The 22348-nt window shown below is 41.1% G+C and overlaps 1 protein-coding gene across 6 annotated transcripts in view; it reads left to right on the top strand.

The window, feature by feature from the left end:
* The window catches only part of KCNJ15 (potassium inwardly rectifying channel subfamily J member 15), a 77676-nt gene extending 55916 nt beyond the window's left edge, over positions 1-21760 (top strand). For 3 of the 6 annotated variants that reach the window (XM_027586725.2, XM_027586726.2, XM_027586727.2), the window contains exons 2-3: positions 14165-14264; positions 16555-21760. In XM_027586725.2, the coding sequence (XP_027442526.1) occupies positions 16575-17702 (1128 nt within the window). In that variant the 5' untranslated portion in view covers positions 14165-14264; positions 16555-16574 and the 3' untranslated portion in view covers positions 17703-21760. Of the gene's footprint in view, positions 1-13883; positions 13895-14164; positions 14265-16554 lie in introns of those variants that run through there. The other 3 variants (XM_027586728.2, XM_027586729.2, XM_035723423.1) reach the window with 2 other exon arrangements.
* The last annotated feature ends 588 nt before the right edge of the window (positions 21761-22348 follow it).

Genomic DNA, 22348 nt, shown 5'->3' on the forward strand with positions numbered 1-22348 from the left:
CCACAGCTGGTGACGGCCATCCACGGGAGAGAACAAAGTCCCCGAAATCATTTGCTGTGTTCTGTGTTTTGTCATTCAGATGAGGAACTGTGGTTGCACAATGCTGATTGCAACCCCAACTGCAGCTACTTCATTGCTGTGGAGCTTGCTAGAAAGGCAAATTCTCAGACCTCAGCCCAGAACTTCGAATCAGAATCTGTATTTTAACAGGAGCCACAGGGAATCTGTCTGCACATCAAGGTTTAATAAGCACTGGTCTAAAGCAAAGGATTGAAAAATGTACAGCCCCCCCTCCACACACACACACACACACACACACACACGGACATTTTGGGACCTAAAGGCATGATACATATACGTTTTGTCCTGTAATAATATATTATGTACATTTTAAAATATACGCAACATATGAACACTGAAAAGGATGAAGTGAAAACTCAATTTGAATACTTCTATTCCTTCCTTGCTCATGGATTCCTGAGACACAAAATGTCAGAGACTCCCGTTCTAAGGAAACAAACGGAAAGCTATTGCTGAAAGGGATCTTAGAGCCTTCTATATATGATGGCCAGTGTGCTTGAAACCTCATGGAACGTGAAACCATAGGAAGTAATTTTGTTAGGCTAAATCGAATATATTGATGCCTCTCATGCTTGTCAATTGCATCAGTGTGAGAAATATAAAACCCATTTTCTCTTCAAGGCCAGATCCTGTAGGGATGTTCTTTGACCTATGACTCAAAATGGAAAGTCTAAACCTTCATTTCTAGTTCGGTGATTCAAGTCAGTGGTGTATTTCTACCCATCTCCTTTCTGAGGTGCCTAGCTTTGGACTGGCCTCCCCTCCGACCTACGACGTCAGTTCTCATACCTTTAAACGAGCTTCATCAGTTACTAAATCCAGACAGCTGGGAGTTCACTTGCATGGCATCTTTGTCTGTCCGGTTCTTCCCTCAGACACGAAGTCCCTACATGTGGCAGGACTTGTGTTGGCTTTAGGGTTAAAAGATGAATTAACACTGAGCCTGGTTTAAGGAGAAACAGGGGTCGCAAACACATCACTATAGCAACTCTTAAATGTTATCTTGAGGTGGGAACAACTTGCAAAAGGCAGAGGGAAGAAGCAAGAGGAACTCTCCCAGGAAGCTCAAGGAGGTAATGTTTGAGCTGGGCCTTGGGGGATGAAAAGGGAGGTTGCCAGACACAGGGCACAGAAAAGGAATTTGGTGTAAAGGGACCTGCCTGAGCAAAGGCATTGGGCAGGAAACCTGCTTTATCAGCATGCCTCTTGAGTGAAATGCAAACTCTTCTAACCCACTCAATTAAAAGAAGCCTTAAGCTGACATGAAAAAATAACCCTGAACACTTACTGAACACTAGGTTCTTGGAGTTGTACTGTCTAAACATCTCTGAAAGTAAATTATTTCATACGGTTTGGCCACAGCAGTGTGTGGAAAGTTTCTCAGTAGGGCACAATAAGTACTTCTCATTTACAGTAAAATCTGGAATGTTTGGGAAAGGTCTGTACTAGGGAAATTGAATTTTCAGATTAACTCCACAAAAATGGAAAGTGTGGTTGAAAAACCTTCCTAATTTTGTTTTCCTTTAAAGAGATAACTGCTATTAACATTTTAGAGGCATTCAGTTTAATCTCACCTAGAGAGGGAAACACAGAGCAAATACACTATGTCCAGCTTTATCAAATACCTGTTTTTAATTGAACACGTTTAGCACTTTGCCATGGTTTTTAAAGACTGCACAGTATTTCAGCTTATAAATATTTTATAAATTTAAAATCATTTCTACTGTATTGGCGATGCAGTTTGATTTGAATGTTTCAATATCGTAACTAATGTAGAAGGCATTCTTGTACATAATCTCAATGCACATTTCTTATTAATTCTTAGACGTAAAGTCACTGGGTCAAGCAGTATAAATAAATTGCTTTAAACTTTGAGCATATTGTCAACTGGCACCAGAAAAAGCTACGGCAAATGACTCTCTCAAAAGCCGTATATGAAGCCATTCACCTCTGCGTGCTTGTCAGTATGAACCATTGACATGTCTTTAAAAATCTTTGTTGACCTGACCAGTAAAAAGCTGTGTTCCTTGGACCCGTGGTTCCCGGGTCTCCTACTCTGCCAGGCGCCTACGCTGCCCAAGGCTCAGACTGGGCCTGCTTCTCCCATACTCCATGTCTGGGAGAATCTCACCCACTTACATGTTTCAAATTCTGTTTGCAGCCTTCAACATTAAAGGCGGCCCTCCTGCCCAGCTCTCTCTTGTGAACATCAGCCCAGGCCCCAGGTCTTATCTTAGACCTGCCCTCTGCATCCCACAGAGCTCTCCCTCAGACCTCACCCCTGGAGGGCCCGGGCCCTCTTTCTGTATTGAGACTGTGTGCCAGAGTGAGCTCCACACACATAAAATATCAAAATGTTCAAAGAGCATGGGGTCTGACAACATATGAATGATTTTTAAATTCCAGCGGAAGATCCAGTGTCCTCTGCATCAGTATGTTCCCTTTAACCCCTCACCCCCATCCCATCCACCTCATTTTCATGCCAGGAGGGCAGGAGCCATTTTTGAGACCTCACCTACCCCCCCCACCTGTTAGAGGTGTCGTTGACTATCTGGAACAGGTAACTCAGAGCCCCTGGCTCCTCTCAGTCCGCCGATGTTGTCCTTGTCCCGGCATCGGGACTTACATCTTGGATTGCTGAAAGCATCAGCTAACCAGACTTCCAGCATCTATGCTTGCGTCCTTCTACTTCATTCTGCATGTTGTGTCAGAAATGATGACTTTATTTTTTTAAGCTGCTATTTATTTATTGGACGGAGGGAGACACAGCGAGAGAGGGAACACAAGCAGGGGGCGTGGGAGAGGGAGAAGCAGGCTTCCCGCGGAGCAGGGAGCCCGATGCGGGGCTCGATCCCAGGACCCTGCGATCATGACCTGAGCCGAAGGCAGACGCTTAACGACTGAGCCCCCAGGTGTCCCAGAAATGATGACTTTAAAAGCAAGTCTGACCCTCTCTTCCTTGATTGAAACCCTGAGATGCTTCTCGTTCCCTCAGGATGGGGCTGATGGCCCTGCATGGTGCAGCTTTGCTCCAAGCTCCTGCCGGACCCTGCTCTACTCCTCCTACTCAGTGTCCTTCCCTACTTCCCGGAGGTAAAAGCTCTGTGACGCCTGGGGCCTTTGCAAACGCCATGCATCCCTCTGCCCAGAACACTCATCTCACTCCTAGCCCGCCTCCTTAACCTGTCTAGTGCTCTGTATTCTTTATGTCTCCACTTTAATGCCTTCCTGAGATCCCAGACTAGGATGTATTACACACCCCATGTTCTATTTTCTCATCCATTCTTGAATGTCTCCCTAATTCTTCCCACAAATATCTTTAAAAATTCATCTAATGATTTATTTAATACCTCCCTTCCCTGCTCTACTATAAACTACACAAAAGCAAGGACCAAGCTCGTCTTATTCACTGCTGGATCTCCAACACCCAGTGCAGGGCCTAGCACATAACAGGTGCTCAGTAATTTCTTGGTGTGCAAATGAACGAACAAACACTGTCAAAATGTCTTCAGAGTTTACAGGTTTTTCATTTTTTGAGGTGTATGTTTATAAAAGTTGCTGTTTTAGGGGCAATGGTTTTTTATTAACTTGCAAGAACTTTCTATAACCAAAATATTAACCCTCTGCTGTTATCATTGTTAAACATAATTCTTTTTGGTAAGTCATATATTGTATGTTTTGGTTCTTGCAAGCACAAAATGACAATAGCTCTTATATAATAATTAGCGGGAGGAGGCAGAGCATTGTGGTGCTTTATGTATTATAACCTCACACCACCCTATCATGTGTAGGAATTCTTACTGTCACTATTCTGCAGGTGAGAAACTGAGGCACAGAGGGGTTAAGTAAGTTGTCGAAAGTCACACAGTTACTATTAACAGAAGGAGAACTCTGTACTCTTAACCTTTGTGATGTTTCTGAAGAAAAGCTTGTAGGTTTTGTTTGTTTGTTTGTTTGTTTTTAAGTACCGAAGAGGTAATATTCAACCTGACTTTTAAAGTACAGATGGGAGTTAACGGAGAAGGGGGAATGAGAATCTTTAGGAAGGAATGGTGTATACAAGACTAGGAGCTCGGAGGGCACTGAGTACACAGGAAAAAGGCAAGTGTGCACCCAGGCTACATCCGGAAGGGAACAAAGATAAAGAGGGAGTGGAGAGCCCGGGCTTAATCAAGTCTTTAGCTTTGCAGAGGTGGGCAGGACTGGTCCTGTCAGCAGTGAGGGCTGTTGGAGGATTTACAAAGGGGAGTGTTCTGGGGATAACTACTCTGTAGATGAGTAGCTTTCTTTCTTCCTGGTAAGAATGAGGAGGAAATCACAGTCAGATAAAGCTGGGTGCTACTGAAAGTATATTTGCTGTAAAAATCCAGCTTCACAATTCTGAGAAGTGCAATGTGGCAGGCTCTGAAGACAGAGGGTTGTGTGTGTGTCTGAGCTATCTTTTCCTCCTTTGGTTCCATGTAAGAAGAAACTGTACCATCGCTTCCGAGTCGGGGGTATTGGGTTGTCTACCCAGGGGTACTGCCGTTCCAGTCCCCATGCACTTGTGCATGGTCACTGCCAATGCTGGGCCATGCAGTGATGTCCTGCTGGAAAAGAATGAACTGTGGTTCTAATTGTTAGGGATCCTGGATATTCTTCTAAAAGAAACAAGGATTGCTAAAAATGTTAAGAGTGTCTATGGGGCAATCAGGCAAGGGGGATTCAAGATGTTGGCCTTATTTCTGTGACAGGATCAGAAGCACTACACTTCAGAGCCTCATTCACAACAGGGCTTAAACCCAGGTCCACGGAGCCTGGAGAGATTAGCGGCAGAACTAAGGGGTGTCCATGACCTAGGCTGGGGCAGGGGGAGGAGTGGTTTGTGGTCAATCACCTCTAACTAAAATTTATACTTTTTTTTTTTTTTTTTTTACTATGAACGGTGAACACACTGCAATCCTACCAGCCGCAACTGTGACTTGGACAGAGCAGGAGTCATGTTTTTCCACTTCACAATTCATTTGTTTCAGACATCTTGAAATAAGGTTTCTGCTCAGCACACCTTCAAAATACCAACACTTATTAATTAATGCTTAAAAGAGAAGCCCAGTTTGGGTTTTTTTAAAAGGCTTTAATGAGTGCATTTTAATATTACTGGTGTCTTTTGTAACCCCGTTTAGCTTATTTTTATCTATTTAAACCCATTCTGAGAAGGCAGTCCGACCCAAAGGACCACAACACAAAAATGGTCAAGGACCGCCCCCCCCCACCAAGCTGAAAGATTAAAAATGAGACTAGCTAGCTAGACTTTCTGACCGCTCTGGTGAGCCATGCATGAAATGGCCACACTCTCAACCCACAATGATTACATTTGTCTTTAGGGTTCCTAGTACTGGGAAAGTCTGGATGGTTGTTCTCCTAAGAATAATATCTGTACATGAAACCCCGTCTTTAAATTTTTTGACCTTCTGAGCTACTCTTGAGCATACATTTGCTCTTCCCTAAGGATGCCAGATTTAGCAAATAAAAATATAGTTCTTCTTGGAACTCCTGGGTGCCTCAGTTGGTTAAGAATCTGCCTTCGGCTCAGGTCATAATCCCAGGGTCCTGGGATCAAGTCCTGCATTGGACTCTTTGCTCAGCGGGGAGCTTGCTTCTCCCTCTGTCTGCCGTTCCCCCTGCTTGTGCTCTCTCTCTGACAAATAAATAAATAAAATCTTTAAAAAATACATAGATCTCCTTTATACTATATCTATATAGTACATATATACAGATTTTAGATAAAAACGAGTAATTTTTAGTATAAGTACATATCAAATATTGCATGGGACATAGTTATACTGGAAAATTATTATCCACCTGAAATTCAGTTTTGACTGGGCATCTCATATTTTACCTAGCAACCCTAAAAACACTGAAATTGGGCTGGTAGTCCTCCAGCTAACTAACTATAGATGGCTAGAAAGTGTCTCCTTACAGTGTTTACTGATGGAGACTCGTTAACCACCAAAGGTCTCGGACTTTAATTGACTGGGAAGGGATTGTGAAGTTTGAGATTTTCTTATTATCACTCAGTGATCATAAGCATCTATGTTTTCAACTTTGGGACCAGTAGACAACTCAGAAATATGACCAGTTCTTCAAGTAAACTGACCAAAGATCCAAGAATCTGGGTATAAACTGTGTCCCCTTGAGATACCGTGATATCCAGTTTCTCTATCAGAGAATGTGGTCAAAGTTTAGACCGAGAGTGAAACTGAATTTCAAAACCTTTTGACACTTGTCCCATTGTTAAATAATCCAAATCAAGCAAAAGTCCTAATTTCCTTTGTCTGAGACAAGGTTCCAATCATGATAATAATGAGCGTGGAAATCACCAAGGACAAGAATTCCACTCTTGTGTCCAGGTGAATCACACCAAAGGCCATTAATCATCAACTGATAGAGACCAACAATTCCAAATTAATTCTAAGCAGAAGAAAAAGTAGTCAGCTTGCAGCCGGAAAAAGAAGCCAGCCTGCAATCGGTGTGTATATTTATAATGTGATACTTTTTCTATATTTCCATGCCTTTATTAGAGTTAAAATATTATAAATGTGAGGCAAAGCAAGATGTGAGTGGTTAAAGGTGGTAGATTCAATGTCTTGGTGAGTGACAGATTTATTAACGGGAAAATCAACTTGAAATTTTGCAAATTATGGGAAAATCAACTTGAAATTTTGCAAATTATATAATGATACATTATAACAACACAGTGCTCTAGTCTCAAACAACTTCTCAAGCAGGGAGATAAAGGTTAGAGAAAACGAATGTCCTGGCTTGCTTCCCATTTTTCTCTTCTTCTTTTAATGCTCCAACTATGTTCAGTTTGAGTTTTATTAAACAGAATACACCAAATAAAATATTTGTTTCTCTACAAGCCCTGCCTGCAAAAACAGATGCCTTCCGTTCCGATTTATTCCAGGTTACGGTCAGACAAACCCAAATGCTCTGCATTTTCTTCTCCTTATCTGAAATCTGAAGGGGACAATTTTAAGCCACCTTCTCTGTGTTACATTTGAACTAATCCAGACAAGAATAGTAAGAGAGTGTCCATGAGCTAGTTAAAGAAATCTCTTCCCTGAAGAGAAAGTCGGGGGCAGTGTCGTTAGGGAGGCTACCGCAACACAATTCGCCTTGGGTTTTTTTTTTCCCCCCTCAGACATAAATTTTCCTGTTTTACCAGTCATTCCACAACAATGCATGTCCAAGCCATGCTGTGATTAGAGGGGAGAGTATGCTTATTACCCAAGTTCTTCACATGTTGGAGCACGGAGAGATCAAGGGTGGTAAACCAAAGGAAATTTCCATTTGCTGTTTAGCTGCTGCACATTCTTACTCTATAGGAAAGTTAGCTGTTATTAAGTAATAACGTTCAGCTGAAGTTGGTCACTTGTAACAACAGACAGATGTATAATGTTTTATTTAGGTTAGCCAGCTCTTTCACAAATAAAGGCCTTGAAATTAAACTATCTTTACAAAAATATTCTGCAAATGATACCTCTGCCTTATTCCAGTGCTCAGATTCTTTGCCATGGAAAATGGAAAATGAGTCTCCCGTTGAACCCTGTGCCTGTTTAAACTTGTTTTTGCCGAGTAGAGAAAAGTTGATGTTCTACAGAATGAAAAACATTTTAAAAAGAATCTGCATTGAGGAAGAAAGGGTATAACTATGCAAACCACATTTAGAGACAGAAAGGGATTTTTTTAGTACTTATGGAATTTGAAACAATAATAATGGAATGGAAACATAGGGAGAAGGCTAAATATTTGACCGCGGAGGCAAATTGGATCAACAGGCACTCACATGCAATGCAAAATGTGGGATTTGTCTTTAAAGGAGTAGTCGTTGGTTTCCAAAAGAAAGACATCGGCAACCCACCAAGCCATCACTGACAAACTCTGGCCACATAATCCTTTGGGAAGTTGGGTTCTTTTTAAGACAGGTTTTGGGTAGCACCTGCAGAGCTTCTGATTCAGTAGCTGAAGTGGGAAACTTAAGAATTGGCATTTCAAATGAGCTTCTAGGTGGTGCTGATGCTGCAATTGTTGGGGGGGATGGGTTCACCCACTTCTATGCTACTTTGTCATCAGTATCCAGTGAGACGGGTAGTTCATCTCAAGATACTTTGTGACAACAAACACAGATAACCTGCCTGTCAAACGGATTGAGAAGCACAAAGCCTTGCTTCCTCCCCTAATCCTGCCACTGGCTCAATGACCTTGAACAAGTCACGCAACTTTTTGATCCTCTTTTCGCCCAGTGCAAATTTAGACTGGACTAGCACTCTTCAAAGTGTTCTCAAATGTTACATAAATGCCAGATATAGTTCAGCAGGACTTCTCAGAAGCTGTAGTATACAGCCGTGAGGCGTCAGTCTCCAATGGGTGCAGACCATGAGCTGTTTGGATGTTTGGTAGGCAAATCTTCCCAAAATCATCTGAGTACAAATCCCTTTATTTGTGAAATGCCTGCACCATACACTTGGGGGAAAACATAACAAAGGACAGCTAAAGCCCTTCAGCTCCCGCTCACTCAGCCATAGAGTCCAAGTTCACTCTTTAGGCCTCCGACATTCTTGGCCAGTGAACCCTGAAATCCACTCCAGGATGATACCCACTATCCAGTGAAGAAACTTTTGGGCAATTTTCAACCAATTGCTTTCCTTTTCCCCTAAATTTCTCATTTTTCCCCACAATATTGTACTTAAATTTCTATCCCCTAGGACACTTCTGGCAATTGAAAACTCTACCGGACATCTACCGTACTTATATATTTAAACCCATTGACTTTCTCTTCTTTCTTACACCAAAGGGCCCATTCCTTTGTTTGAAAGTAGTGAGACTGAACTTTGAGATGACCCGATTTATGATTTATGTGCTTGTGAATTTCCTATGTATTTTTATAATTCATTAAGTGGTGCATAGTGCAGATCATGCTCTCAAAGTGTGGTCTCAATACCAGCAGAGTCAGCATCACCTGGGAACTCATTAGAAATGCAGATTCTCAGGCTCCCCTCCAGACCTACTGAATCAGAAACTCTGGGTGGGACCCAGCCATATTTCAAGACCTCTGGGTGATTCTGATGGCCGCTGAAGTTAGAGAAGTCTTGGTTTAGAGATGAGAGACATGGGGTACAGGCTCAAGCAAATCTTGTGCTGTATCATAGTTTCCTAACCCGGAATCCTCAAACAATAGCAGTACCTCTTTCAGAATCGATGTGAGAATTAAATTAATATATGACACCTCTATAAGGTCTGGCACGGTATCAACAATAAATCAAATATAACTATTTATTCTGTAATGGATACTAACAGGTAGTGAGGAGGAACTTACCTTATGCTGCATCAAAGTTCATCATGAGTAGAGATGCTCTTTGTGAGTGGAATTTGATGACCAAGGGGCACAGTGGCTAGGTAGGAACTCAGCTATAGAAACAGATAGATCTGACTTGCCAACAAGGTCCTCCATGGATTAACTCTATGAACACGTGTGAATTATCTCATCTCTCTAAGCTTCGTTTCCTCATTTAGAAAATTGAGCAAATACTTTCTTCACAAGGTAAAAAGAAAGATTAAATACCATATTGTCTGTTGCTTTGGAAAGTTCCTGTTGCCTTTTAAGTATCCCCTACCCAAATGAAAGCTGTCAGTGATATAATGATAACGTGTGTCTCTCATCACCTTAACTAAGGGCTTCTTGTTCAACAGAATATTAGAGTGATAGCATCTAAGGCCCTTTTATCGCCCTGAAAAGTTGTCTTGTCAAGATAAACTTAAATGTTGATTTAGAAGCAATTTAACGAGAATTTATTTGCCTTTCCTATGTTGTCCTTAGAGGTCAAGCAAATCTTTCTTCCTACTTGAATCTTGTTAGATTTGGGTTTCTTTTTCTATTCTGTGTTTAGTCATAGACCAACATTCAGAGTTTACATTAGGGTATTTCAAGACTTTCCATATTTCCTTTAAATATCGTATCATTTAGGTCAGGCATATAATCCTAAGACACAAAAACATGTAGTAAGAGTGTCCCTGTGGTCAGGCTTTCACTAGATTTTGCCTCAGTAACAATCCCTTCCAAGAATCCAGTGGCTTAAGCAACCAGAGTTTTTTGTCACTTGTGTTGCAAGTCAGCTTTGGCTTAGCTGTAGCTGGGCTGCAGGTGCCCCCCTCTCCCCATTCCCCAGAAGAAGGAACAGCCCATCTGAGACCCACCTGAGACCCTGCCATGAGTCTGATGCCTCTCTTCAGGTGTGGTGTGAGTCACTGCAGCTCACACCCCATTGGCCAACACAGTCATGTGACTACATCTGACCCAAAAGGATGAAAACAGATTCTCCACCCCCATCCCCAGGGACAGGCCCAAGGAAGGATTCCTTATAGATGGACCCAGCAGAGAAGAGCAGCAAATAACTGGAAGCCACAATCAGCTATAAACAACCAAAAATGACCCTAGCTTTGTCAGTTTGGATCCAACTTCTTATCCTCAAAACACGGAGCAAGGTAGAGGAAACTCAGTTGCAAATTTCCCATCATCTCCACTGGTGCTTCCCCTCAGATCATTAAGATTCTTACGGACAGGAAGGACCAATTCTACAGCTTCCCAGAAACTGTCATTCTTCCTAACCATCCTCAGTCCCCAATGGCCTGATGGGAAAAATGGGTTTGCAGAAGGAAAAAGTCATTTCCCCGACAGATAAGAGCCATGGAGCCACCCTTTGGAATCTGCTGAGAGTCAACTTTGTCCACCTTCTTCTTTTTCAGTAGACATGCCCATTTCTGAGGTCACCTTGGCAAAGTCAACCATGTCCTCAGCTGACATGGATGGAATTGACGACTTCATAAAGAACAGTCAGACCAGCCACTGAAGCGAGTAGTAGACTACTTTGAAGAGCAGGGCAGAGTATGGCATGAGGCCAGAGCCAAAGGTCCCAGCACATGTATTTGTGTGGCCACAGTCACAGGATCCAAAGAAAGGATAGCCAAGCCTCGCTGATTTTATTTTCAATTATTTTTAAACCCTTTGAGTTCAGTGAACCCCAAGTACATTCTTGTCGAGCATTTCTTTTTCTACTTACTAGTTAAACGCATGGTTCCTTAATGTGAAATTTAATCCAGGTATTTTGGATTCATAGCTAAGAGATCATGCAAAAACTGTTTTGTTAGAAATACTTGATGTCCAAAGAAGCTTTTTAAGCAACTTTTCCTACAAACAGGAAACTGTTTTGATAGAGCTTTAAAGTCAGATACCCTCAAATTGCAATTTTCATCTGGAAATCCAAAGTTATAGCTTGATTTGGATTTCATTACTTCATGCCTCCCCATCCCCTTTGAAGTTACGTGGAATAACGTCACTTGAGCTTTGGCTGAAGGACTCTGCCTCCTCCCTATTTTGTTATTAGCTATTTTTCTGTAGATGAAAGTTGGTTATTTTTCTGCCCACCAGGGAACACAGAATGAAGTTTTTATCATGATGGGCAAATTGAAAGCTCCCAAAATTTGACTCAACGGAGCACTAAGTTTTTAGAAGGAATCAGTGTTGTACTAACTAGGAGGGGGAAAAAATCATTCTTTAATGCTTTAAAAAATCAGTACTTATCATTGGCCCACTAGGTAATTGGCATTCATCTATGAGGATGGTGGAGATAGGACATTTCTGAAAATGAACAACCAGACGTTTTCACTACCTGTGTGCAACAGTGTTATTTTTGAATGTTCCGGGGAAGTGAGGGGATTAGGGTCTTCATCAAGAAGAGAAAAGCTATTGATGTCATTTGAACTGTATATCATATTGTGGTAGTTAGATGACATAGTGTGGTATTAGATCTGCGAGCTGTTAGATGTGCAAATTCTTGGGCTCCGTCCCAAACCTACTGATATCAGAAACTCTGACCCTTCCAGGTGATTCTGATGCAGCTAAAACTCGAGCACCTTTGTCAAGGGGCAGAGAGGGTAGGCATGGGGGCTTCACATTGTGCAGCTGTTGGGAACTTAGGTGAGTCGCTTAACCTTTTTGTGCCTGTTTCCTCCTCATGGGGATAATGATGGCACTTGCCTCATGATGTTGGTATGAGGGTTAATTAAGTTCATGTATGGAAGGCATGAGAACGATGATTACAGTGCTGTAGTGTTAACTATTTATGATGATGATTATAACTTACCTGAATCTTTATTTTATTATTGTCCTTGTTATTATTTATCTGCATCTTTCCCACATTGGACAACTTCTGACTCTATTCTGACTCTATTCATGCTTATTATTTGCATACATATTTCTTCTAATTGGTCAGTGGCTTTCTGGTCTTTTATAGATTGGTTTCTCTCTGATAGGACAGGGTGTTCCAGCTCAGTGCGGCTGATTTCTTTGATCATCCATTCTCCTAAGACCCTCTTTCTTTGACAGAATTTTGTCCTCCCTGAGGAAATGATGGGAACTCCCTTTCATATTTCCATTCTCATTGTTTTGTCCCCAAGACTGGATGTGTAGTTCTTCATATAGCTAAATACCTTTTTCAATGTGCTTACTTTTTAGTTCTGCTTCAAAAATATGTTTTTCTTTCCTTTATCTTCAGAAAACAAATGCTCCACGGCATAGGCAAAATGACTTCATTCCATGTGTGTGTTATTGGCTTGAAGTAGGAGAGGAATGTTGCCCTCTCCATTCAGTAGTTTCAAGGACTTCACCTCAATAAAGATAACACCGTTCTAAGATTACAATCCCAACCCACGGGCTGGAACAATATAGTGAAAACTGGAGAAATAAATACAATTTCCAGAGACTAAAGAAAACTATAATGGTTTCTAGGGAATATTGCTTATTTGTGGGATTAGGAGAGGGGAATTTAGAGAATATCTTTTAGTGTTGTTTCCAAACTTAGCTTTTGGAAACTGCTCTTATTTCTTAACATTTTAGAAGTGAAGCCAAGTAGATTGCAGAATCACTAAGGAAAAAAAATCTAAGGTAGTGACATAAAATTATATGAAATGAATGTGTATAAACAATGAAGTAGACTTCACGAAGAAAGTCTGCTGCAGAATACAATACCGTATATTCAGAGCATATGATGAAGTGTAAATGATAAAGCATACAGGTAAGATTGATGAGTACAAAGAAGGAGATGCTGGATCTTCGCAGATGATGATTACAGTGATAATAGTTGCAGATGCAAATGGATAAGAAATCGTTTGCCAAACACTGCAAACACACTGGGGGAATCTAGTGTGCGAGAGGCTATCCAGGTTGATAACGGGGATTATTGGCATGATCAGAGAGTACTTATTGTAACTATTTACAGTAACTGGTGGATCAGAAAGGAAGTGTGAAGGGTATGTATACACCTGGGTATAAGACAGACAAAAATGTGGAGAGATCTACAGATATATATCTTAGGAAGAAGAACTCCAGAAAAGCAGGAGGCGAAAGAACCCTTTGAATTTAGAACAGATTATGTTAAACTTTGGAGGCTAAAGAGGCATTTGTGGTGTACTGACAAGAACTCCAGTCTAGCTTTTAAAGACTTTGGACATTTTTCTTTCTGCCATGAACCATCTTTGTGATGCAGACCAGTCAACCTCCAGATTTATCTCTTTGTTTGAAAAATGCGTGTCAGATGCCTCGGGTTTGACAATATTTTCAGCTCTGATGTTCTGTGACTCAACAGTAATAATGCATTTCCACAGGCGGTAAAAATATTCTAGACTCTTCCCTTCCAATGCTCACTGTTTACTTCCTCTGCACTTCCCCTTCCTGCCTCCCTGTTTGCTGGCCAGTTGATAGTGGGCCTCAATGGGGGTGAGTTAACCCACTCTTTCCAGGGTGTTTTACTATTAAGCTCCCTCCAGAGGGTGGGAATTCTATAGGGAAGGCAGTGATTGGGGCTTCAATTTAATTCTTAAAACATTCCTTGAGGCTTTGGTCTATTCTGGGCACCATGCCAGATGATCAGGGATTGTAAGGTGAATGTTAGGGCTCTAGCCCTGGGGGGAACAGTTAAGGGTCGGTTTCACTGGGTCAGTCTCTTTGTAAACACCTGTGAACTCCACGCGTACCTCTTTCTTTCAGGCAGAAGCAGAATCTCATGTAGCCAGGTGGGTGAAGGGGAGCGAGGACGTCCCACCTGCCTTGAAGAAGACGCCTTCTGACCTGCTGAGGGAGTGACCAGGTAGTAAACAGTCTGAGGGCACAGGGCGTTGAGAGGGAGGGAAAAGGTGTTTACTCTTTGAGTGTGGTCCACCAGCCACTCTTTTCCACAATGAGATGCTAAAACCGAGACCCCCCCACCCCAGAGGTTCTAGGTCCTTGTTCCCCCTTTAAGACCACCAATCTCGGGTGGCTATTGGTGTCCTTATCTCCAACACTGGATATGCAGAAATGTAACAAAAGAGCTTTTAGCAGAAAGAGGGAAAGAATCCAGCTCATCCCAAAGCCTGGCCCATTGCCCCTTTTAAAGAGAGGTTAAAACAGAAGCTTCATGGCATTGCCTTCATGTAAACAGGGCCAAGTTTTCCAGAATCTGGCAGCCAATTGAACTTGGAGCTTCGCTCATGCCCGCAGGACACTTGTATGTCACTCACACTTGAAAACTTACGCCTCTGTTTTTATTTCAGTGGATTGAATGGCATGACTTTCTTCTAGCAGTTTCTCTCTCTCTTTCTTTTTAAAGTGCATGTGTTTACTTGTACATAAGCTGCATTTGTTTTTGGCAGTGCTCGTGATCTGAGCTTGACTAGGTGTTTGGGCATGGTGGCATGGCGTTTGGTTCCCAGTCCTTCGTGGTGGTCACTTTCCTCTTGGTTACTGAGAAGTGCCACTGAGGAGCTGATAAAGCCTATGCTCATCAGTTATATCCCGTATTTTTCTTCTAAACTGATCTCCAAATAAGTGGAATAGGCTTCAACAAGAAAATAAATTCTCAATAGCTTAGGGTGCTTCTTTGCAATGAAAATGAAAAAGTAACTTCCCTTTCCAAGAAAAAAAAAATCATTTCAAGGGCAATTCAGTAAATGACACGCTCTTAATATAACAGGAAAATTAAAAAGCACAACAACTCCCTGCATCCTCAACAAGTGTTAGCCTCTGATGGATGGTTTCAGTTTCCTTGAAAAAGTTTGCCCAGAAGATTGCTTCCAAAACTTCTATTGAGATAATGCTGCTCTAACAGCAAAGGTTATTGCATGAATCACAGACCACTGTATCCAGGTCCTTTTGAAAGAAGGAATTTTTCCTTTATCTTTAAAATGCCAATGAGGTGGGAAAAAAGATGCCAACCAGGTAGAGTTACCCTGTAATCACTCACATTATCTTTTCCAAGGAATGTAGGGTGACTGATTTCAGTCACCAGGCAGGTAGTATAAGATGCCATATGGCCTCACACCCAGCTTGTTCCGGTCTGTTGATGCAGAGGGGAGCGTTCCCTGGGACTTAGCATGGAAGTCCAGCTTCTAAGTGGGTCTGTTCTGCCACAATGTTGGGTGCCTATACTTACCTACTTGTTTTTAGCTTTTTTTCAAGAGATTCCTATGTTGGTTCTAGTCAGTTCTAAAGGAGTAAAGCAGAAATTTTGTGACATTCCTAAATGTCATACCTAATATGACATTTTGATAAGCAGCATATCAACCAACTACTAATAAAGTCTAATTATTCACTATGTGTTTGTTGTTCGTTGGTTGGTAAGTTAGTCCTTTCCAATGTCATCAAGAACTAAGAGAGGTCATGGATTCTAAATTATTCATTGGATTGGGGGGAAAATGAATTTCCGTTGCAGAGAATGTCACACAAAAGGGTAAGTTTTTAAAAGTTTTATTAATATTACCAAAGTTTTTTAAAGTTTTATTAATATTACCAAAGTTTTTAAGACAGGTATTAATATTCTCTATTGCTATATCAAAACTATCTTATAGATGGTACATTTTCGTTATATCAGTACTGACCCTATGCTCAGTCAAATTATGTTTAAATTTTCTAGAATTGGAAATCTGTGCTAGTTGACGATACATGTATATTCATAATACTCAGTGGGGTAGATGCATGTGAGTGTGATTTCATGAGAAGATTGGCATCATTTTTGAGCATAAGGCTTTGTTTTGGCACTTTCTAGTTATTATCTCATTTAACCATCACAAAAACCTGAGGAGTAAGTTGTATTCCCATTTTATAGATTAGGGAGCTGAGATCCAGAGAAGGTAAATAGCTTGCCCAAGGTCACACAGCAAATAAACTGGAGAGTTGGCATTTAGCCCAGGTTTGCTTGTCTCCAGTGTCCATGCTCCTCACTCCACCCTACTGTCTTCTTCAAGTACTAGTAGACTAGTCTTGCCTTCCAAATTCTCCTTTCTTATATACGTCTATATGCATTCCTACATATTTCACACGGTTATCCTATTTCTGTTCTCTGGATGTTCTACCACATGTGACAGACAGTAAGGGAATGTCTTTCTTTGCCATTTCCTTAGGTGGTTTCAACAGCCTGACAATGGACGCCATTCACATCAGCATGTCCAGTGGTCCCCTGGTGAAGCACACTGCAGGGGCTGGACCCAAGACCAACAGACCCCGAGTCATGTCCAAGAGTGGGCACAGCAATGTGAGAATTGACAAAGTGGATGGCATATACTTACTCTACCTTCAAGACTTGTGGACGACCGTCATTGACATGAAGTGGAGATACAAGCTCACCCTGTTTGCCGCCACATTTGTGATGACTTGGTTCCTTTTTGGAGTGATCTACTATGCCATTGCATTTATTCACGGGGATTTAGAACCGAGGGAGGATGTTTCGAATCACACCCCCTGCATCATGAAAGTGGACTCTCTCACTGGAGCGTTTCTCTTTTCCCTGGAATCCCAGACAACCATTGGCTATGGAGTCCGTTCCATCACGGAGGAATGCCCTCATGCCATTTTTCTGTTGGTTGCTCAGTTGGTCATCACAACCTTGATTGAGATCTTCATCACAGGCACCTTTCTGGCCAAGATCGCCAGACCCAAAAAGCGGGCAGAGACCATCAAGTTCAGCCACTGCGCAGTCATCACCAAGCAGAACGGGAAGTTGTGCTTGGTGATTCAGGTGGCCAACATGAGGAAGAGCCTCCTGATTCAGTGCCAGCTCTCTGGTAAACTCCTCCAGACCCACGTCACTAAAGAAGGGGAGCAGATTCTGCTCAACCAAGCCACCGTCAAATTCCACGTGGACTCCTCTTCGGAGAGCCCCTTCCTCATTTTGCCCATGACATTCTACCACGTACTGGATGAGACGAGTCCCCTGAGAGATCTCACACCCCAAAACCTGAAGGAGAAGGAGTTTGAACTTGTGGTCCTCCTCAATGCCACCGTGGAATCCACCAGCGCAGTCTGCCAGAGCCGCACATCTTATATTCCAGAGGAGATCTTCTGGGGCTTTGAATTTGTGCCTGTGGTTTCTCTCTCAAAAAATGGAAAGTATGTGGCTGATTTCAGTCAGTTTGAACAGATCCGAAAGAGCCCAGATTGCACCTTTTACTGCGCAGATTCTGAGAAGCAAAAACTTGAGGAGAAGTACAGGCAGGAGGATCAGAGGGAAAGGGAACTGAGAACTCTTTTGTTACAACAGAGCAACGTCTGATGGCAGCGGTCACCCCAGGTTTAACTCTGTGAGCTGTTTCCACATCTGAGCTCCCTTTGAATGCAAAGGTCACTGTGAAAATGAAAATGTGTGGATTCATTCTAAAAAACTATACAGACATACAAAATCCATTTTTTTTCCTTTGATCTGGCACCTAAGCAAACATTTCCACATTTGAGAAAGTTCCTTTTTAAAATGCTTTGTCTGAAGCAAACTCTCAAAATTCCTATTTTCTAAAATGGGGCTATATTTCCAAAAACGTGGTGTAGGACAATTGAAATAATGTTGTGCTGGGTGGACAGACATTTAACAATGCTGGTGTTGAAAGGAAATGCATTTCTATACAGGATATCAGCTATAACTTAAGGTATTTATTCAAAACAAGTATCAAAGACGTTGGGCTGAGAGTTGAAATGTGGTTCAGTATTCCTTTATGCCATTGCTTTACAACACCCTCTTTTCGAGCAGAGAAAATGTTATCTTTATTGGAAGCTATCTGGCAAGTCAAGGGGACTCTGTACTCACAAAAATAATAAAATTATAATAATTCCATTCTTACTTGTTTTCATCAGATTTAATTGTACAGAGTGAAATTGAACAAATCAGGAGTTAACAGTTGTGAAAACAGACACGAATGGAGTTGACTCTTTTGTTCACAGTAATTTTTTTTGTTGGAACCTTCTAGCCATTTTCTATTCAAAATGTAGCTCACAAACCAGCAGCATCAGCACCATCTGGGAGTTTATTAGCAATATAGACTCTCAGGCCCCACCTAGACTTAGAGAAACCAGAGACTGTAATTTCATAAGACCTCCAAGTCATTTCAGACAAATGAAAGTCTGAAAAATGTCCACTCAAGAAAGTGTTCAAGGGAACTTTCTGAAGCCACAGCACCCTCAGGGTCCCAAACCCACATGGCCTCCAGACCTGTCCTGCTTTCTTCAGCTTATTATTATGGGCCAATATTCTTGTCAGCCACTTCATTCCTTGTCTATTAAAATACCTTGTTTGCCAAGGAACTGCCACTGATATCCCAAGATTGAAAAAAGTTGCTTGAGAGTAATGGTTGTCTCACTCATGCTAAGCACATGCTTGTTGACTATCGTTAACACAAAAGGAAAATGAAGCCGCATTACAATTGGAAATTTGCTCAGATGTTGAAGTCCACAAGGTTGGATGGGGCCATGAGGAACAAGAAGACCTGAGGATAATGAATTCATATACAGATGACTCCTTGAAGCATGAACGAAATTTGATAATCTGATGATATGTAAAGAATGCCCTCAGTATTTAAATAAATCTCATGCAACCGAGTGGTATGGGGTAACATTTTGCTCTTGGCAGAACTTGGGGGCCAGGAACCACATTTTGGTGGGCAAAGGATATACATGGGCGGGGATTGGCTGAATGTGCAAAAGGTGAATTCTCATTTCATTCAAACCAGGACAGACTTGTGTATTCACTCAAGAAGAATGTGACTGTAGGTAGGTAGGCACTGCATAGGCGTACACGTGAACCCACATACATGTACACACAGGCACGCACACACACATGCAGGCACATCCTGGCTTTTCGAGCATACTTGTGGAAATTGAAAGATGTTTGCAATTAAGACAGCAAGTCGTCAACAAGTGTGCTCACATATGCTTTGTTCTATAAAAATGGGGACACAGGGGCTCAGAGAAAAAGGGGAAATTAATCTGGATTCGGGTTATCAGTGAAATGATGCTATGGATTACAGAAAATGTGGTCATATCTTTATGCTACCACATTTTCAAATGTCCTTCCGTAGAAGAGAAGATGTAGCTGAAACCTCTGACCTGGAGCCAAACATCTAACACAGATGTAAGAATAACAGGGGTAAAGTTAGTTCTAGAAGTTTAAGGGGCAATTTCAATGCACAAGAGGCTTTTTCTTTTATTATTCAGAAATGTTTTCTCTCTTTCTGTTGATAATTTAATGACAGATTGTTTTAATTTCTTTAAAAAATTACATTAGTTTAGTTAGACATTAGCTCTTTTAGTTATTATATGTGGTTTTTTTATTGTCTATTGTGCTATAATCGACAGGAAAATAATGCCACAGGCATGTTTACAGGTTTTCTGTTGCACTATTAAATTCTTTACACAGGATTTACATCAGTACTAATTTGAATGTGATCAAGATTAGGAATCTTGCATACTTACATTGTATTTGATACACTGATGTAGTGTGAGATGGAGAAATCTTTTGTTTATTCATTTAGTATATCTATTTCAGCCAAATCTGGAGGACTTGATCACTTGATCTTTTGCACTATACACAAAACAAATATGCAGTATCTTAAAAGCCAATACTTGTACAAGTCAATAAACCATACTGTAATATAATATTCTGTAAATAGTTCTAAACTTGCATCTGGTTTGAAAGTTAGCATTTCCTTACTTATTATTACTTTGTACACAATACTCTGGTGTTAACATACTAACAAAAGATGTTAGGTGGCAAACTTATTTGATTAAATCTGGATAGTCTTTTGACTGAAACAGATTTATGCTCAACACCTAAGAAGTAATCAAACTAATGGAATGTTGTTCACCCAAAAAGGCTTTTGCATTTTGAAACTTTTCCAACGCATCAGGCCTTCTCAGTGAGACCATTCAAAAATGTCATGTTCCGTTTGAAAAACCACAAAGTAAATAGCAGTAAATCAGTGTAATCCGCAAGCTGTGTCTTATTTCAATAAGAAAATATACTGTACGTGCGTGGTATCTGGTAGTCAATGGTCCCAGACAGCATAGCCAAGATTCACTCATTGATCCTCCCAAGGAGCCACCTTTGGAGTTGGGGTGGAGTCGCACATTGGTTCCCTTTCTCATGCAGAGGGATATTAACAGCGCCAGACGAGACTCCAGAAATGTAAAATAACTGGCTAAAAGTGAAAAATGCCATGAACAAGTGGACCAGGTTTTGAGATGACTCTAAACAATGATTCATTTTACTTTTTTTTAATTGGATTTTCTATTTTAATTAATGGTGATTTTGATACCATTAAATGTAAATTAAAATCTATAAATAAGTGACACTTCTACTCCTGTATGAGTCTTTCTCTCTTCCTTGGATCCTCAGCACTCAGATCATCTGGAGAAAGAAGGAAAGAGAGACAAAAAGCAAAGAAGGCCCTAGGCCTTTGCATTGGTAGCTCAGTAAAGGATCATCCTCACCTTCGGGCTTGGTTCTGTGTTTTGTCACTATAGTCAAAGGGTCAGACATTTGACCGTGTGGCAGCATGAAGACTGCTAGTCTCTCAATCTTGGTTTTTCATTCTTGCTAGACTTTTCTTTGCCTGCTAAACATTTGAAGCAAGTAATTTTGAATGCAGGTTGTTTTATCAAAGCTTGCTGGGATGGTATTTTTTAAATGAAATGTTAGTATTTCAAGTCCTGATTTCCATGTTCTGTGACGTGCACTCGAATTCCAGCATTTGACTCTAGATAGGTCCAAGATGCACTTAGTTTTCTTCCTCTGGGAAGACACACTTGAATGTCTAAAGTTTAACATTTCACTCCTAATTGATTAATTACCTACATTTAACCCTCTGTAAACTTCAGTTTATCTTTCATCAGAATGGGCTGCTCACCCCTTCTCGGGCCTGTGGACAGCAATTTTCTTAGCCTTTAAGAAACACTGATGGCTTAAGTCCAACTTTTTCCCCGAAATTTTCTGCTAAATACTTAATGAAAAAGAAACAGGAGGCAGAAATAAGGCTTCAGCCAGTTCATCTCATCTTCATCTTCTGTCAGTTCTGCTGAGCTCAATTTCCTTTCTATTTAACACGTGCTTCACTGGCTCTTCTTCATCTTTGTTATCTACTCTATTAAGTCAAATTATCCTGTGGGTTAAAAAGAGTTAACTCAGATTAGTAATTTGGGGATATTTAGATGGCCAAAATTTGGGGACAGGGATTTTTATTTTTCAATTGGTATGTTGCTGGTGTATAAGAAATAGAAAACCAAGGGGCACCTGGGTGGCTCAGTTGGTTAAGCATCTGCCTTCAGCTCAGGTCATGATCCCAGGGTCCTGGGATTGAGCCCCACATCAGGCTCCCTGTTCGGCGGGAAGCCTGCTTCTATCTCTCTCCCCCTGCTTGTGTTCCTTCTCTCTCTCTCTGTCTCTGTCAAATAAATAAATAAAATCTTAAAAAAAGAAAAAAAATAGAAAACCAAGAGACAGCTGGTAATTGCAGTTTATAGTTAATTCCTAAATTACAATAATTGATTGTGGAAGTCAAAGGACATAATTGACATAGGAGTATAAAAGCCAAACATGTCATATGTGTAGGTAAATCCATATAACTCTGAATAGTAATGATAATACCAGAGTGAAGAATGCCAGGCATGCTGTGTCTACAGGATATGTCTCGTATTTAATGATTTTTGTCCTTCATCCTGTATGGACTTTATTAAGATGTTGTAAATGTTCTGTATTCATTTTTCCCCAAAAAAATTACAAAACTGCACAGCCAATTAGAAAAATCTTTCAAACTTAATGTCTTGTATTTTTATTTGCTAAATCTGACAGCCCTGCAGAGAGTACTCACTTAATCCCAAGCAATGCCCATCGCTAGAAGAGCAACAAACAAACGTCCCTTCATTTGGAAGCAACAG

This window comes from Zalophus californianus, chromosome 1, assembly GCF_009762305.2.
Source record: "Zalophus californianus isolate mZalCal1 chromosome 1, mZalCal1.pri.v2, whole genome shotgun sequence".
Lineage (NCBI taxonomy): Eukaryota > Metazoa > Chordata > Mammalia > Carnivora > Otariidae > Zalophus > Zalophus californianus.